This window comes from Plasmodium brasilianum, chromosome 9 (genome assembly GCF_023973825.1).
Source record: "Plasmodium brasilianum strain Bolivian I chromosome 9, whole genome shotgun sequence".
In the NCBI taxonomy this organism is placed as follows: Eukaryota; Apicomplexa; class Aconoidasida; order Haemosporida; family Plasmodiidae; genus Plasmodium; species Plasmodium brasilianum.
The window spans coordinates 1,289,441-1,308,347 of record NC_090122.1 but is presented as its reverse complement, the minus strand read 5'-3'; the positions used below and the strand labels follow the sequence as shown (position 1 = coordinate 1,308,347).

The 18,907-nt window shown below is 28.3% G+C and overlaps 3 protein-coding genes across 3 annotated transcripts; 1 reads left to right on the top strand and 2 right to left on the bottom strand.

Annotated features, from left to right (window-relative positions):
- Positions 1-1,367: 1,367 nt before the first annotated feature.
- On the top strand, positions 1,368-6,653 carry MKS88_002906 (structural maintenance of chromosomes protein 1; the record flags this gene model as incomplete). The annotated part of the gene is made up of 1 exon (XM_067215954.1): positions 1,368-6,653. One exon carries the CDS (start codon positions 1,368-1,370, stop codon positions 6,651-6,653), a length of 5,286 nt encoding a protein of 1,761 aa, XP_067073482.1.
- A 330-nt stretch (positions 6,654-6,983) lies between these two features.
- Positions 6,984-10,445, bottom strand: MKS88_002905 (methyltransferase; the record flags this gene model as incomplete). The annotated part of the gene is made up of 6 exons (XM_067215953.1): positions 6,984-7,122; positions 7,280-7,351; positions 7,480-7,572; positions 7,786-7,857; positions 7,992-8,093; positions 8,302-10,445. The coding sequence occupies 6 exons, from the start codon at positions 10,443-10,445 to the stop codon at positions 6,984-6,986; spliced, it is 2,622 nt and encodes an 873-aa protein (XP_067073481.1).
- A 714-nt stretch (positions 10,446-11,159) lies between these two features.
- Positions 11,160-18,907, bottom strand: MKS88_002904 (conserved oligomeric Golgi complex subunit 2; the record flags this gene model as incomplete). The annotated part of the gene is made up of 10 exons (XM_067215952.1): positions 11,160-11,264; positions 11,519-11,566; positions 11,747-11,824; positions 12,015-12,077; positions 12,179-12,265; positions 12,518-14,206; positions 14,593-15,585; positions 16,476-16,799; positions 17,461-17,506; positions 17,589-18,907. 10 exons carry the CDS (start codon positions 18,905-18,907, stop codon positions 11,160-11,162), a joined length of 4,752 nt encoding a protein of 1,583 aa, XP_067073480.1.

The following is an 18,907-nucleotide window of genomic DNA, read 5'->3' as shown; positions in this document are numbered from 1 at the left end:
AAAAAAAAAAAATCAGTTATAACTTCTTTTAAAAGTATATACATGTGTAAACATATGTGTATACACAAATTAAGTACATTGCTTTTAGAAAACAATTCTTTTCCATTTTTTTTCTGCATTTTTTTTTTTTTTTTTTTTAACACTAAACTATCTGAATAACACAACTAAAATTATGCCTATTTTCACTTCATTTTTTTCAGCCTTTTTGAGATTTTATATTGTAATTTTTCTATCAAAATATAGTTATTTTATCTTATTTTATTTTATTCTATTTGATTTGATTTATTTTTATTTGATTTTATTTAATTTTAATTTTATTTAAATTTTTTTGCGGAAAACTGTTAGCTTAATTGAATAATTATACATGATGTATGTACATATATAAATGTATATATATATGTGTATTATGGATCAAATTTTTTTCTTACTTTGTAAGATCATGGGATATACTATATAGAAGCTTTTTTCCCCTATTTTTTAATTTTTAAAAGATTTTTTTCTTTGATGAATATTCTCGTAAAATTCGAATAAGCGAATTGATAAAAAAGAGAAAAAAAAAAAAAAAAAACTAAGAAATTTTCAAGTTCGTCAATAAGTTACTTGCAATAAGGAAAACACGATATTAGGAAAAACAATTGTTCCTGCTTAAACAAATTTTTGCAAAAAAAAAAATTATGCCAAATGTAAGATAACTAGTCTACCTAAGTTATTCAAAATGTGCTTATAAATATACACGAATAATACACATGTTTGAAATAATTATTCGAACAACACACATGTGACAGCTCAGGTATATATTTGATTTACGTATGCGGGAAAAAAAATATATATATATATATATGCGCATGCGTATACATTATATGTATATATTTATATACACTTTTATTGTAATATCGGTAGTAAGGGAGCAAATCTGCTAAACATTAGAAGCTGCTTCTCCTGTTTTTTCATTTTTAAACATTCATCAGTAGTTGTATGTACATGCATATACGTACATATATATATATATATATATATATTTATACTTATGAGCGCCTTTTAATATAACATCATTTTACGATTTATATTTACATTATTTTACATTCCTTATAATTACACGCACACGTATTATAAGATAACTGTTTGTGTACCAAATGAACACATAATAAAGTTCATATACTGTAAACAAGCTTAACGAAGTACATTGTTACTTATGTCATCGTTTTCGATGCAGAAATGAAATAAAATGAACAAAAATGTAATAAAAAAATTATGCTTTTAAGCTAGTTAATCGTTTTCTCTCTTTTTTTTTTTTTTTTTTAAATAATATTCAGAATAAAAAAAAAAAAAAGAAAAAAAGTCATAATTCCACGTATGCATAAAAAAGCATGCCAAAGAAAGACAAGAAAAAATTAGACGATTTATCTGATAGTAGTAACAATGACGACCAATATGAAAGCAGCTTAGATATCGTCGAAAATGAAGATAGCAATACAAATAATTTGATTGTAAACTCCGTAAAAGTTGTTGATGACGAATTTAACAATTTTATAAATAACGAGTACTCGGATAACTCAGATTTATCGTCTTTAGACTTCTCAAATACCAATACAAGTAATTTAAAAAATGGGAAGGAAAAAAAGTATTCCATTTTAAAAGGTATAAAAAGTGAGGAAAAAAGTGGTATAGAGGTAAATAAAAAAAAAAAAAATAATAATAATAACAAATCATCTAAAGGAACTACCTTAGTTGATAATAGGAGTAAAAAAAATTTAGCCCAACATGATCTTGAGGAAAATCATTTAAACATAGATATTCACATGGAAAATGAAGAGGAAAACACTTTTGAAAAAGAAAAAAACCTTTATGAGCGCAGTCCCTTCTGGCAAGAGGAGATAGGGGCAAACTGCACTGATGAGCTTAGCGAACAGTGTAAAGAGAGTGGCCGCAATATGGATAAGCACAACAAGGATGAACGAAATGAGGAAGTTCGAAGCGAGAGTGAAAACAACAATATCAGCCACTCTAACAATGAGGGGGGGAAGCCCGACGAGGACGCGAATGCAAATCAGGTGTGCCTGAGGAAGAGCAGAGAGAGCTGCTCTACTATGAATTTTTCCAATAACTTTATTTCAAAAAATAGACAATATGAGCAAACGAATAATACCAAAATGAACGATTTGTCTATTTCGAACGATTACCTAAATAGTAGTATAATATCTAGTACGTTATATAAAGAAAATGAATTATGTTTTATAAAATATTTAATTGTGTGCAATTTTAAGAGCTATGAAAATGAGAATATTATAGGACCCTTTTCAAAATTTACAGCCATAATAGGACCTAATGGATCAGGTAAATCTAATATTATGGATTGTATATGTTTTGTTTTAGGAATAAATAATAAATATTTACGAGTAAAAAATATGAAAAGTTTAATATATCATAAGGAAAATGAAAAAATGGAAAATTTTAATAAAAGAAAATGTTATGTTAAACTTATACTACAATGTAATAAAGAAAATGTGGAAATAAAAAGAACTTTAAATTATAGGGGGGCAAGCCACTTTTTTATTAATGATAAATTAGTAGATCATAATGAATATATGAGTTTTTTAAGAAAAAATCGAATTGAAACTAAGACAAAAACTTGTTTAATATTTCAAGGAGATATAGAAGAAATTATTAACAAGAAACCTACCGAGTTGTCCAAATTGTTTGAATATATTAGTGGATCAAATGAGTATGAACAGATATATGAAGATATTAAGGAAAAATTAAAGGAGAAACAAATAGCTTGTAAGAATTATTTAAATGAGAAAAAAAAAATTGAGCAAGAAATAAAAATTCATAAAACGCAAATAGATGAAAATGTGGAACATAATCAACTTAAAGAAGATTATGAAAATGATATAAGAATGTTATACTTGTTTCGATTATATCATTATCATAAAAAAAAGGAAAATTATAAGGAAGATTTATTAACCTTTAAAGAAGAAAAAATTGAATTTGAACAGGTCATTTTAAGTAAAAATAAAAAAATAGCCAACGAATTAGAAAAAAGCAAATTACTTATAAAAAAAGAATTTCAAAAAATTGAGGATCAAATAAGAAACCACAAAATTGAGTTAAATGAAATTAAAATTATATTAAACGAAATTAATGAAAAAAAAAAATTTACAGAAAATGCGCTGAATAAAATACTAGCAAATGAAAAAATTAAACAAAACATACAATTACACTGCTCGAAATTTATTGACAATTTAAATGAACAGCTAAAAGAACAGTACAAAAAATTGGACACGGAGTATAGAAATAAACTAAAAGTTAATCTTAAATTTTTCAACAAGTATGACCAAGTGAAAAAGTTTGTGAAGGACAAGCACACACAGGTGTACCACCTGTTGATGAAGGGTGAAAAGGGCATACCTTGCATCACCTACACCACTGCGGCAAAGGGGGCAACTGCTGCTACGGCGGAGACCCATACAAATATGACTACTACGACTACTACTACTACGACTACTACTACTACTACTACTACCATTTCTGCTATTGCTACTTCCAGCAGCGCGAACCCTGATGACCACAACAGCGGAAGTACCGAGGAAATGCTGAACATGTGCAACGTATTCTCATTAATAGAAAGCCTGGAGGAGTACAAGAAATGCAAAGAGAGGTATCTGTACCTGTGCGCTAACAGCAACATTAACATAAATAATTATTGCAATTTGGCTAGCACATTAAAAAAGGATGTAAAAGAATTACAAGAAGAATGTGACAACTATAGCAGAAAGAAGCAAAAGGAGTTATTAGATTACGAATCTGAAAAGGTGTCGTTAGACGAACTGAGGGATAGAACAAACAAATTAAATTATTTAATTGAGGAAAATAAAAAAAATATAGATAATGGTAAGAAAAAATTGAAGGAATGGAATACAATCATTAGTAGTAAGGAAAAGCAACTAGAACAATTAGATGAAGAAGTAAATGTATTAAATATACATAAAAATGAATTGCTATTTTTTGAAAAAAAAAAAGAAGTAATTAAAAATTTAAAGACAATTTTTGGGGACGATGAAATATACGATGAAGTATGTAATTTGTATGAAATTAATAATCAGATGTATTATATTGCTGTTAATAATATTATTCATAAATATAATAATTATCTAGTTGTTAAAAATATACAAAGTTGTATCAAATGTATTCAATATTTAAAAGATAATAAATTACACAAAATTGATTTTATTCCTTTTGAAAATTTTGTAACCAATTTGCAAAAAAAAAAAAAAAAAAAAAAAGAAAAAAAATATATGAACAATTTGCATATTATTAATAGTTCTATTCATTATGAACAGGATAATAATGACCATGTTGAGGAAGAAGACAATAGAGATGATTCTTCGTACGATATTATTGAAAAGGTTATGAACGATTTTAAAAAAAAAAAGAATATTGTATTGGCAAATAATTGTTTAGTGTGCGATGCAAATTATAAAATATTGTTCGATTATCTCATTGGAGAAAATACACTCATAGTGGAAAGGATAAAAGATGCAGAAGAAATTAAGAGCAAATTTCCATATTTAAATGTAAATATAGTGACACTGAATGGTCATATTATTTCTAAAAACAATAATCTTATTATTGATATATCGTCCAAATATGCTGATAAGGAAAAATATAGCAACAGACGACTCAACATAAATATATACAACAAGCTAATAAATGAAAAAGAGGAATGTAGAAATAGTATCAATGAGTGTAACAAGAAAATCATTGAAACGAATGAATTAATCAGCAAACAGAATAGTGAGATCGATTTGAATAAAAAAAAGCTAGCTAGCATTCTAATTAAAAGAGATATATTTGAAAAGGAGATAGAGGCAAAAACTGCTATTATTGATACATATGAAGATAAAATTAATAAGTTAAAAAATGTCGATATAAAAAAAAAGCTGGATAGTTTACACAATTATGAAAAGGAATTGTTAAAAGAAAGAAATAGCTTGTGCTCATATCAGAAGGAATCCTTTCAAAATTTGAACATCAAATTTTCCGTGGATAATATCTACGAAATTGTGGAATATAATATGGAGGAAATAGAAAAAATTGATGAACACATAGACAGAATAAATAATAACATAAAGAAGCTGAATGACGATATTAATGAGTTGTTGGACAAACGAAATGAAGTTAATTTGGTTCACGGGAGTGAAAGAGATGAAGATACTGGAAAAAATGGGCAAAGCGAAAAAGGCGGAAAAAATGGACAAAATGGAAGAAGCGAAAAATATGCCTTTGAGCAGGAGGTTAAAAAGGAGTTGGAGGCGCTAAAGCAAGAGGAAAATAAATCCGTAAGCAAAATAAAAGAAATAAACAGTATTATAAACGAGCTAGAAAATAAAAAGATAACATTTCTTAAAAATTTAAATACCATTAATCAAGAGCTAAATGACTTAAGAGAAAGCATAAATAATAATTTTGAAAAATATGAAACTATTGAAAGTAATATTGAAAATTCGAAAAAGAAAATTGAAATATACACACAATTTATAAGAGATTTAATAAATGAATGCGATATGAATAGTATAAATATATTTCTAACAAGTAATGTACTAAAGGATATGGAGGAGGAGCCGAACCATCGGAATGCTTACAATACCGTGAAGAAGGGGAAAAAAAATCCCTATAAAAATAATAAAGGTAAAACAAGTAAAACTACGAGTAAGATGAATAGACAGAGAAAGAGCAAACTGTTGATGGATAGCGAAGGTGATGAAGAAACAAATACATCCATATCGTCAAACGGTGAGACTAGATCCTCTTTGGACGATGATAATGATGATGATAACGAGCAAAATAATGAGGAAGACACAGAGGAGGATATGATATTATCAAACATATCATTCGATGTATTATCAGACGAATTAAAGCATCTAGATAATGATAAAGATATACATAATGAAACGGAAAAAATGGAAAAAGAAATAGAAAGGAAAAAGAAATTTCTAAAGTTAAGAAATGTTAATAGTAATGCTGAAAAAGAGTATGAAAAATTAACAGCCAAATTAAAAGCTGTTGATACATGTCTATCTGAAGAAAGAAAAGAGTGTAATTTATTTGAACGGAATTTTCGCATATTACAAAAAAAAAGATCATATAAATTTCTACACTGTTTTAATTATATTAAAAATATTATTGATAATGTATACAACAATCTAACATATAATATAAAACATCATGTAGGTGGTCAGGCTTTCCTAGATTTGTGTAATTATAATGAATTTAATAAAGATGATGAACCATTTTATTGTGGAATAAAATATAATAATATGCCACCAATGAAAAGATATTTTGAAATATCTGAATTAAGCGGAGGAGAAAAAAGTATTAGTGCCTTAGCATTAATTTTTTCCATCCAGAAATATATTAACAATTCTTTTATCATACTTGATGAAGTTGATGCAAATATGGATCCAATTAAAATAAATTCCTTAACAAGATACTTAAACTCGATTAACAGTCAGGTTATTGTAATTTCGCTAAAGGAAAAATTTTTTAGCAAAAGTCAAACGTTGATAGGTGTATATAAAAACAAGCATAAAAAAAGCTCTAAGACTGTTACCCTTGATATAAGCAAATACCGAACGGAAGTCACCAATGGTTAGGATGTGCAATCTTCTTAAAAAAAAAAAAAAAAAAAAAAAAAAAAACTGAGCATGTGCGAAATGGTCAACTTACCATTTTTTTTTTTTTTTTTTTGCAGAAAAAAAATGTATCTCCCCCTTTTCCAAAATAAATAATTTTATTATTCTGTAATTTTCCATTATATTCATTTATTGCACATCTGCATAATTTTTTTTGTTCTTCTTCCAACTGTTGGAGGCAGAGAAATCACGTTTTTTGCATATTTGTTTTCCCCATTAAAAACTTCTTTTCGCATATTTTTTTCCCAAGTACTTCGTCTCACAAGAAAGACATTAACTCATGCACTAAACTTAAAAATGTTTGAAATTACACAAATTCAAATTTTGATGATTGAAAAAAAGGAAGGCGTAATTTTCAATTGTTACTCGTCTACTAACGTATTTTATTATATAAGCATTTTGTAACCCTTTCTCTAGCAGGTACAGAAGTCTGCAAAAGGGGAAGTAAAGTTGTGCAAGCATATATGTACATGTATATAAGCGCATGTGAATATGTTCATATATATATGTATATGTATATATGTGTATAGGTATTAGTGAGGGTTTGCGTTTGTATCGAGCGCATAAAAAAAAAGAGTACAGGATACCTGGTGAGATCAATAAGAAGTTTTATTTTTTTCCCAACAGACTTCTTCATTTTGCTGTCACATGAGGCATAACTGAATTGTCGTGAAAATATATATATATATATATATATATATATAGGGGAAATTTAAAATAGTGCTATATTTTTAAGAAAAAAAAAAAAATATATTTGTCTTTTCTTTTTTCCCTTTTTCATTATTACCCTGACATGTGGTTAACCATGTACTGAAAATGTTTCTTATCGATGTTTAATTTTTTCAAATATTCGAATCCCAGGATTTTTTGCACCTCACACCTACGTTTTGCAAATTGGGTACAAGGAAAAAATAAAAAAAAAGATAAAATAAAGTACAGGAATATGCACCCAAATCTACGAACAGATAAAATAGTGAGTGACATAATAGGTAAAATAATGCTTATGTTCCTCTTGATCAATATTAAAAGAGGAGATAATAAGTACACCTAAAATGGCTAGTTTGGACGAAATAAAACAAAATTCTAATTGTACCTATGGTGGCAACATGGAGCTAAAATGAAGTAATTCTCAAGGACTTCGTTCTTAGTACTATTCATTATCATCCTAAATATAAATAAGGGGTAAAAGAGAATATTAAAGGCCCAGATACAAACAAAATGGCTACTGAACAATCGATTGAAATTCTCGAAATGTACGAAATGATTGAAATCTTTTTTTTTTTTTTTTTTCTTATGAACCTTAAAGCTAGATCTGTCCCATTTCCACACAAATGTTTGGTTATAAATGTCACTTTTTGGAAGTCCACATTTTTGAGAAAGTCGTTCATGTTATTATAAACCCTAACAAAAGGAAAAATATGAACAGTGGGCAGTTTGCACTGTTTTGTCATATAGGAGTCATATAAGTGCACTAGTTCTATCTTATTTTATTTTGATCTGCTTCTTCGTGTTAAATCATGTTACGTTATATTATACCTTTTTTTTTTTTTTTGTTTTTTTTTTTTTTTTTTTTTTTTTTCTTTTCTCTCCACTGTGCTATTTTACTAACTTGATAAGGTCGTTGTTCCCTTGCGTCAACAAGAGGAATATCTTTTTAACATGTACGTCGAAGTAGCTTTCAAGAAAAAGTAAATTATTTTTCAAGTATTTTTCCGACAATACAAGATTAGCCATCTTGCTATAATAGTTTGTTCTTTTTTTGGCGCCTTCTTGATCACCGATTTGGCCTATTTCACCCACTTGTTCTTTTCCGTCTTTCCCTTCTTTTCCTTTTTCACCTTCTTCACCTCCTTTCAATTTTCTCACCTTATCCGAGAGAAACCGTTGCCCCTGCTCTCTTCTCCAGTACACATCTTTGCAATAATAAAAATGAACTATATCCGGAATTAGAAAAATATTTCGTTCTTCTGCTTTTCCATTTTGAACAAAGCGGAGGAATTTACTTAGATGAAAATCAGCTATATCTGCTTTTATTCTAAGCGTATGTGTGTTATAATTTTTAGCTATTTGCATGTAAAAATCTTTCTTTTCTTTTTTATTTCTACGAGAATCTTTTTCAATAATTAAAATTTTGCATTTATCTGTTTGTGGTTGTTCTTGTTTGTTTTCCATGCATGTGTAATGAGTAGAAATAAATTTTGTTAACTCTTTTTTTTCCCCACTATCAGGATGATCATTCTTCCTCTTGTCATCCTTTAATTCAATATGCAGAGAAAATTTAGAAAGTACATCAGTCAAAATATTCATAACGAAATTTACCCATCTTGCTGTGTTACCCTTACCTGCACCAAGCTCTACAAATAGCATGTTTCTAAGGTTAAAATTTATTTTCATTTTTTTTTTTTTTTCCTTACACAGTAGGTAATAATAAAAATATTCAAAAAAAATCTTATTAAAATATAATAACAGAAATAACAAATTAATATTTTGTATATCGTGCTTATCTATATTTTCTAAAAAGAAATATATAGACATTTCAATTGTACTGTCATATTTTTGTTCTCTATTGAAATTCTTGTTTTTTATTCTTTTCATAATACTCATATTACAGCACAGATATATCGTTACGTATATCACAATACTTAGAATTTCATCCTCATCTAAATTTTCTTTTTCATTAACAAAAATACATTCTGAATTGTTAATGTCTGTAGTCTTTTCGTAACCTTTTTTTCCATTCAAAAAAAAAAATATATTTGTATCGACATATTTTATTATTTCTCTACATATTTTGTACTTATGAATGATTCCTATACTCTTGAGTGTTAATATTGGCAAGTCAAATTTCTCTATTTGTTTCTTTTTTATTTTTATATCTTTATATGTTGGAAAAAAAGGGTCCTTGGTATGGTTATGCTCACTGTTAACTGCAACGTGCGCATTCTCTTTTACATTCGGATTTTTGGTGAAATCGTTTACTCCCTTTACGTTACATGGGATGTTGCTCTCTTTTACTGCTAAATGATTAAAAATGCGGCTTGCCGTTATCCCCCCTTTGTTTTGCATTGCCCTATCATTACTTCCGTTGCTATTACCACTGATACTGCCACTTCCACTACCACTGATACTGCCGCTTCCACTACCACTGATACTGCCGCTTCCACTACCACTGATACTGCCGCTTTCACTACCACTGATACTGCCGCTTCCACTACCACTGATATTACCGCTTCCACTACCACCGCCTCTCCTACTTGTTCCTATCGACAGCTTTATCTTTTCAATGTAATAATTTAAAAGAACATTTGCACCTACAACACTTATAGTATCAGCATGATTTCCATTTTGTGGACCTATTTTTTTTTTCAGTTTTTCTAAAAATACGTCATCCTCCAGTTTTCGTAGCAAGGTAGCTTTTCCATATTTTAAAAAATACTTGAACAGAAACTTATGTTTTAGATTTAAAAACTGCTCATAAGTAGTTACATTTATATTTATAATGCTTTTTTTTAACAAATGTATAATCGTTTCATTAAAAAAGTGGTGGTAGTCATATAGTATCTCCTCTACATTTTCCTGCCTTACCAAATACAAACTGCTATCATTTATTTGAGGAAAATAAAAAGGGTTATAATGCAAATATAAATTTTTTAAAAATAATGGGCATTTTTTCAAATGCTTGAAAACTTCACTTTTATATTTTAAATCTTCATTTATAAATTTATTTTTTTCTAGCGGGCAAACTTGCTGCATTGTTTTTGATAAAACTTAGCACTTTTTCTTTTTTTTGGATAAAATGTGCTGTTCTGTTATGGCTTATAATATCGTAAGAGAAATTTTTTTTTTTTTTCAACACGTTCTGCTAATTGAAGTATCAGTACATTGTTGTGATATAAAAAGCACGCAAAAATTGTTTTTAGTTATTCCGCTTTATTCTGCTTTATTTTGTGTTATTTTACTTTCTTTTCCTTTCTTTTGTTTTATTTTATTTTACTTTATTTTTTATATTGTACATATGTTCATACTATTATAACATTCGTTGGCGAATGCACAAAGTTTTTGCCAGAGGCGGAGGAACAGTTTTAAGCTTAAATTTTCAGCTATAAAAATGTATAGCTTATGTTTTGATCTCTTTCTTTTTTTTTTCTTTTTTTCATAATGCGTTTACCATAGTAATGTTTATAAAGGGAGAGAGTAGGCTTACAAAAATTATGAAATATTCTTAAAGGAAAAAAAAAAAAAAAATTACAACAAAGGGGGAAAAAATGGAACAACGCTAAAGGAAAAGATAAATGATACACATAATTATATACTTAATGAACTATCATCAAATCGTGTTCATTTAACCATCCATGCACTATAGAAAACAAGTTGAACGTGTTTCATAATTTATTTTTCATACATCAAACTATATAATGGATACTGCGTACGGTCTATATCTCTTACCTTTGCATTCCTGTCTCTTATTTACTCCTTTAACACAAAATAATTTACTAATGTTCCCATACTACTATTGTTTTCCTTATTTATTTTAAAATTTTCATTACATATTTTTTCGTAATGACATATATCCTATTGTATTTAAAAAAAAAAAAAAATAATAAAAATTATGACGAGCAGAGAATAGGTATATAAACTAATGTGTATACATATATGCATAGTCTTATACATATCAGGTTTAATTTGTCTCTTTTTCAACATGGGGTTTTGGCAAATACGCAGGCCTAAACTCATGAACAAAGGTCTATATGCGCATTTTTACAAATTAATATGTACATGGGTGTATGCATGTGAGTATGTATATACACGCTAAGAACAGTTCTTACTAAATATATTTGCCTTTGTATTTTTTCTTCATAAGGTATTTCATCATCCTGCAAAAGTTTCAAAAAAGCAAAAATTGAAAAAAGGAGGTTACCATTCACTAAATGTGCAAATTCGAAAATGTGGTATAATTTTATGGAAAAAATATATATTTGTAAAAGTGTGTACATATATATGTATACATTTATGTACGTATGTTATGTATGTATGAATTCTTCTGTCTGTGTAACCTTCAACAAATTGCACAAGTTAAATTTCACAATTCGCTCGTTTTGTTCCCCTATTTTTACGTTAATAATGGTTTTTATCTAAAAAATAAAAAAGTAGATCAAAAAAAAAAAGTCGAGTATGGAAAACATGAGTAGCTATCAAAGGAGCATTTCACACTTCCTCAATTTTCAGTGATAATGTGTTATTCTTCTATTTCGTTGTTATTCTATTTTGTTGCTTTGCCATTTTGTTAATTAGCAATTTGTGAGTGTTTTATTTTATTATTACTTCTTTAAGGAAATAGTCATTTATTTTATCAACGATTTTTGTTATTATCCCCTCAACAATGACCTGCAAAAAATTATGAAGCATCTCGGTGTAAATGCATAATCTTCGAACATATATATATGCACATGCACACTTTCTTGTATTTGCGTGTTCATTTGGTTTACGTCCGCTATGATGTCCTCATAAAATGCCTTAAAAGAAATAAGGGGGAGGATAACCTTGTCCACTTGCTCACTCGGCTTCTCGGGAACCTTATATATGCAGAAATGGAAAATATAAAAGCAGCATCTAATCAAGCACGCACAGTTATACACATAGATATATATACGTACACATATGCATATGTATATATATGTGTATGTATATATACACGTTTATATGTTGCCATGTGCATACACACCCCATGCACTTCTTCTCAACGTAGATACACTCCCGTACGTATAGTTGTAACACGCCCACATGTACCTTTTCCAATGTGATGCTGTGCATGTCTATTCTCTTACGCGCTTATTAGTCATTTTGTAAATGGCCAAGAGGGAGTGCAAATAAACCAAAAAACTAGAGCATATTTCAAACATCTTATTAATGAAATATTCTTCAAAGGATTTTTGTGTATTTAGAACAATCTTGGATAAGGTTTTTAAAAAACCGTTTATACAGTTTATATCATGTATAATTTTTCTTTTGCTATTTTTTTGATATATGTGTAAATGTAGCTTCATTTTTTTCCTCTTTTCTTTTAATGTATTTTTATTGTCCTTGCCTAATTTCTGTAGGCTGCTGTTTTGTTCGCATTCTTTGTCTTCGTTTTGTTCAACACTGGGTATAATATTAGCAGCGCACGCAGAGCTAGTATTGTTACCTTTTTTGGCTCGGTTGAGTGATTTAGTATTTGAATTTTTCAATTCTATTTGTTGAATATCCATATAGGGGTTACTATGGGGGTGCTTCCTATCACAACTCACATCCCATCCATCATCACTACCGCTATGACTATCGATATTACTATCACCGCTTCGTTCATGCATGAGTACACGTGCCCCTTCATACACCTGTACCCTCATTTGCGCATTCATCTTTTGGTGTACTTTTTCATCCTCATCTCCTTGTTGTAGTAATTTGTTAGCAGCTTGAACATATGGTAAGTTGCTCCCATCCTTTTTGCTTAACTTCGTATCATTGCTATTCCAACGATTCATAAGGTCCGAGAAATACTTTTCTTGCATAAGGATATCGTTCATATTTTCACACCAGTCTGATGCAGAGGACGACGTGGAGGAAGATGAGGACACAACAAAATGATCACTACTCAAGTAAGAACAATTTTTGTTGTTTTCATCATGTTGATAATAACCATTAGCATAAGAAGCAATAATTTTTGTAAAAATCCATGTAGGTACATTTCCTATTTTCTTTGGAACAACAAAATAAGTCGGACTCTTACGGTTAATAAATTTTTTTATTTTACAGCTAGTTTTAAATAAATTTCGCAGTGATAAAAAATCAGACAAAAAAAAGCCTATACTATTATAGGTTAATGTTAGGCTAAAATTAAATTTTGTTTTATCAATGGTAGTAATGTTTTTATGATTATTATTTTCTTCTAAAAATAATAAAAAGCTTTCAGTATTGGATATGTAATTTTTAAAATGTTTAAAAATAAATGAGAGATAATTTGGTAAACATGTGGATATATAATATTTACTTGTAAATAAAATTTTAAAAATTTTAATTAAATTAATTGTATGTTTTAACCAATATGAATTATTGTCAAATATATATTTTTTATCAAATAATATCATATAATTATAATTTTCATTTATTTTATTTTCTAATATATTTAAGATATATTGAGAATATGCTTCTCTTTCAAAATTTTTTAAAAAATTATTTATAATTTCATCAAGTACAAACTGTTCATATATTTTCCTTTCTTTTTTTATTTCATTTAAAAAATTCGCTGTTTTTATATAATTCTCAATAAATACATCACAGTATTTTAGTAAAAAAATATTACAATATTTACTCTTTATAAGGTCCAACAATTTTGTTACTATTCCATTTGAGCAGAACAAAGCTCCTTCGTCTATCTTGTCAATACGTTTGTTCACTTCCACAATATTTGTGTCTTCAAGAAGATGCTCCCGTACGTGCAATAGAAATTCCTCATATGACTGGAAGGTATGGTCCTCCTAACGTGAGCGTGTAAAAATACGCACATATGTATGGACACACACACACACGCAAATATGTACACATGTATCAGTGCTAAATATGCACAATATGTACATTGCATACGGTCGGTAAAACATACACACAGAGGGAGAAAATTGTGCGCAAAATTGGCAAAAATGTTGTAGAGACTTGCGTCTGGTTGGGCTGATACGGCTGCGCAGAAATTCCACTAGTGCAGCGGTAATACTCCTCATATGCACACTAAATTTTTATAATTTTTTAAACGTCCAGATGATACTTTTTCTTTTTTTTCTTTTTTTTCCCCTGCTCTTCGTGTCTCATTTTTTTTTTTTTTAGCCATTTTCCCCTTTTATGCCCAAAAAAAAGGGAAGGTATTTCTTACCATGTACTTAATGAACACTTCATAGAATTGTTGGATAAATGTGTCAAAATGATCTAACATATAACAAGCGTTTAAAATATAGTTTGTGCACTGGTTTAGAATAAAATCATCCCTTATATTTTTTATAATATCCTCTTTTATCATTCTGAGAAATATATATGACAACTGATTTGTATATTTTTGTACTTTCATAATAAGACCTTTTAAATTATCATTTAAATATTCGAATGAATAATATTTAGTTATTTCAACTATATCTTTGTCACATTTCGATGATATGCCATATTTTTCAATAAGCTCCTTTAAGCCTTCTAATGTACGTGTTACTTTATATATCCTCTTATAATTATTATATAACATTGCTTTTATATTCCATATTCCTTTTGTTAAGTTAATAATTCTTTGACTTAAATAATAAAATAAATAAAAATTATTTTTTTTACATATATCCTCCATAAAATTTCTAACCATTTCATTATTATCTGAAAAAGAAGATAATTTACGCTCTATATTTACTAAGAGGGTATAATTTTCTGACCGTTCATATATTTTAATTTCTTTTTGTATTTTACTTATTAATTGCTCTATTTCTATATTTGTCTTTACTATATTTTTAATATAGAAAATATTAATTTTGTCAGTTAATATATCGTGTGTACTTTTATTGATTGCATTAATTTCTGTTAATAATTTCTTAACATACGTTTTCGAAATTCTTATTTCTTTTTCTAATATTGGGATAATATTTTCTATTATATTTAAATTAGAAGGTAAAGACATAAATTCTTCATAATTCTTATTCAATATTTTAATAATATCACCATGAATTATATTTTTCATTAACTCAAGATCCTTTTTTATCTCACACAGGGGTTTATACCTACTAGCCTCCACTACGTATGTCATAGATTCGTTCATGATCTTCATTATGTTTTCACTTTTTAGTAGTTCCTCTTTTCTACTGAAAAGGCTTTTGTTCTGCTCCTCGTCCATCTGGTGTTTTGTCATTTAGAGCATATTAGACCGATTAGCGCTTATTCGCTCTTTTAGGCGTATTAGTCCTCTTTTCCCTTTTTCGCCTTCTTTTTTTTTTTTTTGTTTTGCTCTCAATTAAGGCTATTTATTCTATATATAAATAAATATTTTGCTTATATAAGCGTACGTAATAAATAGAACAGCCTATTTACATTTCTCTTGTGTTTTCCTTCTAATCAAATTAGGCACTCATCATAGATTCATTTCGTTACCAATAGTTGATTATTCCCTATTATAAGTTTCTATTTTTATATCTTAATATTGGACCAACATATGTTTTACCTTCGAGCGAAGGGGCTTAATCATTCGTTCAATTTAACTTCCGGTTTTTGGCAAGAACAGTGGAGCCGTTAATGAAAAGATAAGCGCAGCTTTTAACATGTACGTGCACACTGATAAATATTTTATGACAAATCATATATAACAAATGATTCATGACAAATGCTTTAATTTCTTTTTATTTTTTTTCTCCATTGAGAACCCTCACCTTGATGCACTCACTTACGAACAAGTAATTCTTAATTGCACTTAAACATAAAAAAGGGAAAAAAAAAAAAATTTTAATTGCTGTCATATTGCCCTTTTTTTTTTTCCCCTCCCCCCATTTATATATATGTTATACTGTGCATTTACATATGTACAAAGAAAAAAAAAAAAAGAAAAAAAATCATACAAAAAATGAGCAAACGAACACTTAATGTGTAAAAAAATTGCTATTAAGCTATCCACATTTCGCATTCCTGCTACGTTTATGTAGCATATTTTTAAAACTTGTTTTATTGTTCAACCGAGCTTGTTACTAATCATACGGAAATATAATAAATAATTTCGAAGAAATATATGTTAACTTCATTTTTAACTTCACTTTTTAGTTCATTTTTAACTTCACTTTTTAGTTCATTTTTAACTTCACTTTTTAGTTCATTTTTAACTTCACTTTTTAGTTCATTTTTAACTTCACTTTTTAGTTCATTTTTAACTTCACTTTTTAGTTCATTTTTAACCTCAATTTTGTGTTCATTTTTAACCTCAATTTTGTGTTCATTTTTAACCTCAATTTTGTGTTCATTTTTAACCTCAATTTTGTGTTCATTTTTAACCTCAATTTTGTGTTCATTTTTAACCTCAATTTTGTGTTCATTTTTAACCTCAATTTTGTGTTCATTTTTAACCTCAATTTTGTGTTCAATTTTGAGTTCAAATTTAATTTTAATTTGGGAGATATTTTAGCAAAAGGAAAGAAAAAAAGGTACATAAAATATATGGGAATGAAATGAAATAAGAAAAAAAATATATAAGTATATATATATATATGTGTATTTTAATAAATGATGAATAAATGTATACTGCTGCAATAAGCAGTCCTGAAGAGGCATATTCAACAAAAGCATTTTTGCTGCTACATATGCGAACATATGTATCTATTTATGCACATAAACGAAACACACAAACAGAGCGTGAATCGTAAGTAATATTTAAAAGGGGGCAATATGTATAATATATGGGAGCTATGGGTAATTATAAATTTAAAAAAAAAAAAAAAAAAAATTTATATAGAACAATGACGGGTAGGAATGTAGTTAGACACCTTTCTGCTTATGTATTCATATGTATACACGTTTACGATATTTGTTTGGCTCGTGTTTTTTCCCTATTTTTAGGTATCTCTTTCGTGTATGTGTGTGTGGTCTACATCAACCATAAATACAGTGCACACAGGAACATACATACGTGCGTATATATATATATATATATATATATATATATATATGTATGTACCTATGCTCATTGCATGACTGCACATTTAAAAAAGCCTGCATTGCAAAGGTTTACACTGCAAAGGTTTACACTGCAAAGGTTTACACTGCAAAGGTTTACACTGCAAAGGTTTACACTGCAAAGACTTATACTGCAAATGCTTATACTGCAAAGGCTTATACTGCAATACGAACAACGCTTACGTAAAATAATTCAAAGTACTTTTTTTTTTTGACAAAACGGAGGTGATACCCTCAACGAAATCTTCGTGATCAATTTCAGTGGCTCCTCTTCTTAGGGCAATCATACCTGCTTCAACACAAACAGCTTTTAGTTGAGCTCCATTGAAATCATCAGTAGATCTAGCTAATTCTTCAAAATTAACATCTTTATGTACATTCATTTTTCTTGAATGTATTTGTAAAATTCGAGCTCTAGATTCTTCATTAGGATGTGGTAATTCAATTTTTCTATCAAGTCTTCCTGATCTTAATAAAGCAGGGTCTAATGTATCTGGTCTATTTGTAGCAGCAATAACTTTAACAGTGTCATCTGTACTAAAACCATCAAGCTGATTTAGTAATTCCAACATTGTTCTTTGTACTTCTCTATCCCCTGATAATTCACTATCAAATCTTTTGGTTCCAATAGCATCTAATTCATCAATAAAAATAATAGCAGGTGCTTTTTCTTTTGCTAAATTGAATGCATCTCTAACCATCTTTGCACCATCCCCAATAAACATTTGGACTAATTGTGGTCCTGCTAATTTTAAAAAAGTAGCATTGGTTTGGGATGCACAAGCCCTTGCTAATAATGTTTTTCCTGTACCTGGAGGTCCATGCATTAATACACCTTTAGGTGGTTTTATTCCTATTTTTTCAAATTTTTCCTTATGTAACATAGGTAATACAATTGCTTCTACTAAATCTTCTATCTGTTTATCTAAACCACCAATGTCCGAATAATCTTCGGACGGTTTTTCAATTACTTCCATAGCTTTTACTCTATTATCATATTCTGGTGGTAATTTATCAATAATTAAATAGCTATCTTTATTTACACCCACTAAATCTCCTGGCTTTAATTCTGATGCTTCTATTAAACCTGGTACTGGTAAAAATATAGTTTGTCTAGTTGATGTTTTAATAACCATACATTTTCCTCTTTTTTCATCATCTATATCACGAAATCCTTCCTCATGTTTTATTTTTAAATTATTATCATATAAATCATATTCATCTTTCGGTTCATTTTCTTCTTCTTCATCTTCTAAATCTAAAGATTCCACTACATTTGCCACTAAATATGGAAGCATTTTATTTAAATGGATTTTTTCCACATTATCTTTTATCTTTTCTTGTAAACTTTTATATTCATTTTTTAGTCTTGTATGCTCATTTTTTAAAATTTTTATTTCCGTTTCAATTAAACTTACTCTTGTTTTTATCTCGCTATTTGACAGTTTTTCTATTTCTTCTACATTTACTTCCTCATTTCCAAAAATATTTTCCACATTCAT